This window comes from Halichoeres trimaculatus, unplaced genomic scaffold, assembly GCF_033239565.1.
Source record: "Halichoeres trimaculatus isolate MK-OKI-2021-1 unplaced genomic scaffold, fHalTri1.1 fHalTri1_scaffold_19, whole genome shotgun sequence".
Lineage (NCBI taxonomy): Eukaryota > Metazoa > Chordata > Actinopteri > Labriformes > Labridae > Halichoeres > Halichoeres trimaculatus.
In genome coordinates, this window is record NW_027437197.1 from 9,070,388 (window position 1) to 9,077,288 (window position 6,901).

At 39.0% G+C, this 6,901-nt stretch overlaps 3 protein-coding genes across 3 annotated transcripts in view; 2 read left to right on the forward strand and 1 right to left on the reverse strand.

Moving 5' to 3' along the window:
- lrrfip1a (leucine rich repeat (in FLII) interacting protein 1a) overlaps positions 1-1,718 on the forward strand; it is a 39,535-nt gene extending 37,817 nt beyond the window's left edge. Inside the window, exons 14-16 of the mRNA XM_074694764.1 lie at positions 60-139; positions 224-328; positions 427-1,718. Of these exons, the coding sequence (XP_074550865.1) occupies positions 60-139; positions 224-328; positions 427-534 (293 nt within the window). The 3' untranslated portion in view covers positions 535-1,718. The remainder of the gene's footprint in view (positions 1-59; positions 140-223; positions 329-426) is intronic.
- Positions 1,719-1,923: 205 nt separating this feature from the next.
- tyw5 (tRNA-yW synthesizing protein 5) lies at positions 1,924-4,271 on the reverse strand. Its single transcript, XM_074694112.1, has 8 exons — positions 3,888-4,271; positions 3,452-3,606; positions 3,297-3,366; positions 3,152-3,196; positions 2,886-3,023; positions 2,663-2,750; positions 2,458-2,574; positions 1,924-2,285 (listed from the first exon to the last, which is right to left on the reverse strand). Exons 1-8 carry the CDS (start codon positions 3,966-3,968, stop codon positions 1,966-1,968), a joined length of 1,014 nt encoding a protein of 337 aa, XP_074550213.1. The 5' UTR covers positions 3,969-4,271; the 3' UTR covers positions 1,924-1,965.
- Positions 4,264-6,856, forward strand: maip1 (matrix AAA peptidase interacting protein 1). Its single transcript, XM_074694113.1, has 5 exons — positions 4,264-4,597; positions 5,214-5,285; positions 5,583-5,709; positions 5,797-5,947; positions 6,040-6,856. The coding sequence occupies exons 1-5, from the start codon at positions 4,283-4,285 to the stop codon at positions 6,116-6,118; spliced, it is 744 nt and encodes a 247-aa protein (XP_074550214.1). The 5' UTR covers positions 4,264-4,282; the 3' UTR covers positions 6,119-6,856.
- The last annotated feature ends 45 nt before the right edge of the window (positions 6,857-6,901 follow it).

A 6,901-nucleotide genomic window follows, 5' to 3' on the forward strand; every position in this document is an offset into this window, starting at 1 on the left:
AGTTGTAGTTGATGACTTTGTCTCATTTTAATGAAATATTTACTCTGGTTTATCTGCAGGGGATTCAAACAGGCTAATAAGTGACTTGAAGTTCAAACTTGTGAAGGCAGAACAGGAAGTCACTGCTTTGGAACAAAATGTAAGCGAAGAAAAACACATCCACTCATATCTTACCTTTAAACAAGATATTACTCCCACTTTATTCAATCATCTTACTTTTCAGGTGACCAGACTTGAAGGTCAAGTGACACGCTACAAGTCTGCATCAGAAAATGCAGAGAAAGTGGAGGATGAACTTAAGGCAGACAAACGGAAACTACAACGAGAGGTGAAGTTTTGTTTCTTTGCACTACAAATACTGCAAACTGGCTTGTAAAGCGTGTTTTGTTTTATTGCAACATATCGCTTCATTTGTTCAATCAACAGTTACGATCAGCACTGGACAAAGTGGATGAGCTTGAGTCAAATAATAGCCACCTTTCTAAAAGACTGGAGAAGATCAAGTCTACGCGTGGCATGGCGCAGACTCCATAAATTCACCGTTTCTCCACCCCAAACTGGCTGATCTCTTCAGAAAGACTCATCCTGCATTTGGGTTTTCTCCTCCCTCCTCTTGCCTGATGCAACCTTAAGAAAACAAAACAAAACAAAAAAACATAAGTTTAGCATCCACCGAACACCAACAAGCAATGTGCCATTTCTTTGTCTACTTTCTGTCTGATGAGAGTTCCTCGTAGCTTTATCTGCACACCCAGAAACTTGATGAAGTGGGGCAGTGGGTGTTTGCATACCTCATGACTTTAGTCTGCTCTGCTCTGCTGAAGAGGACCGGGCCACATGAAGAGTCCCGAGACTGAACCTCACCAAAAACTGATGTCCAATGTAGCAAGAGAAAAAATTTGCCCTCTTTCTGCTGCTTCTCACCTTGCCTTGCTCACTTGAAGGACGGAGAAATGCAGGAGAAGATAAATGGCGGTGCTGTGAACAGTGCCGGTGTCCACTGCCCCAGACCGTTGACCTTCATTTCAGAGAAGACTGAGATGAGTGCTTTCTGTGTGTTTTGTGAATGAAAGAGTAAAATTAAAACAGAAATCTTATTTTTTTGGGCAAGAGTTGTGACATATTTTGCCTGTTATTTGACTCAAAAGTTTAAAAAAAAAGGGTTTTTTTTCTTTCTTTTTTTTACTTCAGATGACTATTTGTTGTTGCGATGGCTGCAACTTCAACCCTGAAGGCAAATGCAGACACCAGAATGTGTCAGAATCAAGCCCAGGTTTGAAATATTGAAGTTCCCCTTTGTGCATATTTCTTTGTCTGACCTTTTCCTCATCCACACCGAAAGCCAAACTAATTTTCAAAGTATAAATGTTTGGGTGTGTTTTCACTTGTGGTGAAATTGAACAGGTTTGTATACAGGACTTCCCATCACAATATAACCATCACGGTCAAACAGCCACCAGCTCCCTCACTTAGCAGTTGTCTATGCAGCCTGAGGCACATCATTGAATGTTGAACAGCCTGACCCACAGCGCGTAACCTCAGACCCTCTGATAGGATTCAGTCATATCTCCCAGCGTCTCTCTGCTTCGTATAGTCACTCACTGGCTAGCTCTTGTGTTCACACTTAAATGCTGAGACTTATTGAAGAAATGTGACCACAGGGACTCAAAGTGGTGTTCGCAGGAGATAGTGATCACACTGGGGAGATGCTGCTTCACTGTTTACAAAGCTTTAAAATGTTTGTAAGAAAACATAAAGATCTGTAATCTTTGTGCAATAAAAGTTAAAACCATATTGGTATCTGCACATGTGCTGTTCAGTCCTGTGTTACAAACTTTTTGTTCAAAAGGATTAGACTTTTTGCATGTTTTTCTGCTGTGTTATCATGACACCTGCAGGTAGGAAGTGAAACAAACCAAGCAAAGCATGAATGCAGGATTTTATTGTCTACATTTCTCCACACACTCATCCAGGTTTGGAGGTTTCGCTGCACAGAGGCGTACTATCAGAGTCCTGCTGCCTTATAGTCCTCGACTGATTGTTGCAGTATGTTCGCTTTTGGATGCGCTGGATCATTCTACGACCGTAAAAGTCCCGATAATCAGCTGGGAGTTCATCCAGAGTGTGCAGGACTCTTTCCAGAGCTTGGAGGGCTCGAGTCGCAGCCACAGGGTCTTTGTTACCGTATGGGTCCTTTTTGTCGTAGCTGTCAGCGAGAAGATGTCGCCAGAACACGTTGACACCCACACCGAATTGCAGAGCGAGGGTGTTATGGAACCACAAGGCTGAGGAAAACACAAACACAAAATTGTTTGTGTAATAATTGATAAATATTACAGTAGAAGAATTCTGCTTTCTTACATAAAATACATTTTAGTTTGATTTGACAGAGGTATGAGAAGAAATGACAGCCCGATGGTATATCTGAGGGATTTAGATGATGTGAGTGTGTCTTACCGGGGATAAAAAGCAGATCTCCAGGCTCCAGCACACACTCAAACCTCTTCGCCTTCACAAATTCAGGAAATTGTTTCAGATCTGGGGAATCAATGTCCAGAACCTCTGATTTATCTCCTGATGGGTTTAAAACAAATTAAAACAACCTTTTTGGTTTTATTCAAACAGTTGTGTGTTTAGAGATTAAAATCTTTTAGACACTTACCTGACAGATAGAGGTGCAATGCATCCTGGGGGCTGTAGAGAACCACTCTTTTTGTTCCTGACACCTGAGCCAACAGATTATCCATCACCTGAAAGTGTGACATCCAGAGCGGAAGACAGATTGTATTGAGGTGTTCCTACAAACTCAGCTACAAGAATTTCTGTTTTCAGTGAGAAATCAGAGAATCAGTCTGATAGTGGTCACAAAAAACAGGCAAACTCACATCATAGTGGGTCCACAGCTGCAGACCACAGGAACTGATGCGGAACACACTGGAGAAAAACTGATCAGGTGCAAAGAACTCTGGGAGGTGAAAATCTGCTGCCAAGTCTGGGAATTGTTTGCTCAGATCAGCAGGTTCCTGTAGGAGTACAATTTATATTTTAATAATTCTATATGGAGATAATTTAGTCACAAAAATACAATAATATATTAAAGAGTTACCCATCAAAAAAATCAAGGTTTTATTCAAAGGATGTATTTAAATACCTTTCTTACATCCTCTCCTAGGGATCGAAGATAATAGCTCTCATCCTAAAAAGAAGATCAAAGACTATATATAATTTTTAAAAAAAATAGAAAAAAAATATGCAGAAGAAGTGTTTAAAACTGATCCTAATAATTGTTATTTTACCTCACACAGGAAGAATTCAGAGTGTATTTTTTCTGATGCTCTTTTCACAAATTCCCTGAATGGCAAAGTCCTGTGGACAGAGAGCTGCAGCTGAGGATTCTGCACAAAAGGAAACACTGGTTGGTGTGTTTGTGTGAAACAGAATTGTAGCTCACTTGTATGCAAAGTTTTTGTGCAGGAAGTCCATCTTAGGGACAGTGGACACATGGATCTTCACTTCCTTGTTGCCTCCTTTCTCACAGAGGTAATTGGCTGTCCATTTTTCCAGACACGGTCCCAGATTAATTCCTCTTAGTACGACTGGACTTCGCTGAAAATACAGACATAACGTGATTCTTGTAGAGTTAAAGGAATGGGGTTGAGTTTTCTGCAGCAAAAACGAAATATGCACAAGTAGCACTGTGCTGCTTTTTACATGTATATAAATGCAAAAATAATGCATCCAACAATTGACTGTTTTTAATAAATCTTGTTGTGTTAACTTGGAGAGTCCGTTGATTGGACAGTCACAGCAGCAGTAGCTACTGCAGTCACATTTTTCTGTGCACCAGCAATATTCACCAGGTCAAGTTAGCAGTCTGACTTTCTTACCTGAGGATAAATGTCTCGCAGAAAAACTTCTTTGTCTACATTTGTAAATATTGGTACTTCTATTTTTTCCTGAAGCTCCATAATTCATAATTTTATGGAGAGAATAAAAAGCTAGTGACAACAAACAGCCCCACAACTCTGTGCAACCCTGTAAGCAACCCGTGAGGAAAGGAGAACAAACATGTAGCGGCTCTAATATTAAACGAAATGCATGATAATTTGTCAGTTGAACTACAAATTGGCTTCATACTTTCAAGGCCGTTTATTCAGTATTCAAATAGCGTATATTCTCTGTTTTCCTTATGCAGAATTGTATTTTTGGATGTCTTCAGATAGCTGTTTCTCACCGGAAGAAAATTCTTGCCGGACCGAGAAGCTTCCGTCAAAAAGTAAAGATGGCGCTCCCCATGTTAAGAGGTTGTTACAGGTTTTCAGCCTCATCAAGCTTTACTCGTTTATTTTTTAATGAAGGGACCATCCTGAACCGGTCCGGAAAGACTCGGATACCTTCTTCACCAGTTGCCGGGGTGAAAGCAGCGATCCGCCCGTACAGCTCGAACCAGAGAGGACAGAAACCGGTCCAGAAAGTGGTGGTGGTCGGGATCACAAATCCGTTCATCTGGTTCCGGACACGAATATATTACTTTCTGATCAGAGCTTACTTCGATAGCGAGTTTAGCATTGAGGAGTTCACAGAAGGAGCGAAGCAGGTTTGTAGAATTTAGAGTAACAATATTGTCTGCTACAGCTTCAGGAGTTATTGAGACAAATTTGAAGAAATCAAAGCTCGAACTCCGATAACACTGATAGCAACCAACTGTATTCTTTTACTAAATTAAATTGACAAAAGCACAAACATACAACATAATAAAACAATTAAACTTAAATAATTTTAAAGTAGAGAAACATTACCTTTGACATTTTCAATACAACATTTTTATAACTTTCAACAGAATATCCTCAAATAATTCTGTTATTTGCTGTGAAGAAGAACTGGACAAGTAAATAAAGCATTATTTTCCAGACCCTAAATAATCCCATAATAAAAAACTAAAATTAAAATTCATTGTCAGATATCAGAATTTAAGGTTTAATTTCAGAGAATAGAAATAAGTACATGGAACCCTAACCCTGATTTGTAATTTCATGCACATTAACATGGTCCCTGCCAGTCTATCAAATAACTCATTAAGTAGAGATATGTTTGCTTGGGTTGAAATTTAACAGGCACTGGAGTAAAATTCCTCTGCCCAGCTTAATTTTATGATCTAATGTGGTTGTTTGGTGTCAAACTAAGTTTTTGTTGTTAATTTATTTCCTTTCCAGGCTTTCTCTCACGTATCTGGACTGTTGTCAAAATGCCAGTTTGAGAGTTTGGAAGGGCTTGTGGCTAAAGATGTGAGTACAGTACGAGAATCCAACAAGTCCAGATTTACAACTTACACTTTACACACACCGACATGTGATGACAGCATCTTTCTATGCATGTTCTGTTTTCTGAGATTTTACTTTTAGATTCTATAACATCACCCACAATTTTGTGGATTTAAATGTTTTTTTCTATTTTGATGGTGGTGTAACCTTTTTTATTTTACCACCTAAAGTCATCTTGGTACTTCAGATAGGTCTCAGTTCTTCTACTATACGATTTGAAACTAATCGTTTTTTCTGTATCTAATTTCCTTTTCCATGCAGTTGATTGGAAAGCTAGAGGAAAAGTGCAACCTGTTGCCATCAAGCTACAAGAAGGCTCTCTCAGCAGAACCTGACGAGATTATGTACACCACACCTGCAGATGTGGGAATCTACTACGATGATGATGGTAGGTGTTTGAGTGAGGGCATGTCTGCTTTGATTCAGCAGATAATTTTTACAGCATTAATCGTTGTTTTTTTGTTTGTTTTTTCAGGGAGGAAGTTTGTCAGTATTCTGATGCGTTTCTGGTATCTAACAAATGCCCGTCTTCCTGAAGACACTACGGAGGGAGCTCGTATTTTTCAGGTGGCCTTCGGGGGAGAGGGAGAGACAGAAACTAAAAGACTTCTGACTGCAAATTATGAGTAAGTATCCTTTATCATGCAAGGTTTATTAAATGTTCTTGTGGATCAAATGAAACATTCTCAATTTTGTGGGTTTTTTTGCTTCCTGGTAGATTCCAAAGGGAGTTCACAAATGGAGTGACTCCAGACTGGACCATCACAAGGATAGAGCACTCCAAGCTTCTGGATTAAGCTGGATTTGAGCACTTTCTCCTCTGGAAACAAGTCAACGACCTTCCCCTTAGTTTTGACTTTTACTTTGAAAATAAAGCAGAAACTGAGGGGACAGATTTCCTCACTGTAAAGTCAGAGGAAAATCAGTCGACAAACTTGGATTTTCCGACAGTTACAAAAGATGAACCAATCACATCAGCTTATAGAAAATTTCCTGAAAAGTAAAAGTATGTTGTGGTTTTCTTTACTGTCTCCTCCACCACCTAAAAATCTGTGATCAAAACTTGACTTGGTTGCTCTAATTTTGCTTTGAAAACTCAGAGGAACCTAATATTTTATGAAATTGTAATTTAAAGCCTTATTTTAACTATTGTGTAGCATCAAATGGATAGGGTCTGATGGATATCGATGCGATGCGATTAACACCTGTTCCAGAAAAATCTTACATCTTGCCTATATTTTGAAAGACTGGTCAGCATCTAATGATATGATTTAAGTTTTGGGAGCTCTTGTGTTTTAGGTCGGAGTGTGGGGTATGAAGGTGTTTCATCTGACTGTACAAAAAGGTTCCTAGAAACAATTAAAAAATATGTATGTTTTTTTTTTTCCCCCAAGACCTAATACAGAAGAAACTGTTGCAAAAAATTGACTCTGTAGTGCATATTGTACAGTACTTTATACAGTGAAAGTACTGTATGTGTATATATGTGTTTGCAATGATAAAGGCAGCTGTTGCAGACTTTTGATTCTTAAAATAAAGCTCTGAAAATTGAACTGAGACGTGTCTAGCCATTTACTTTT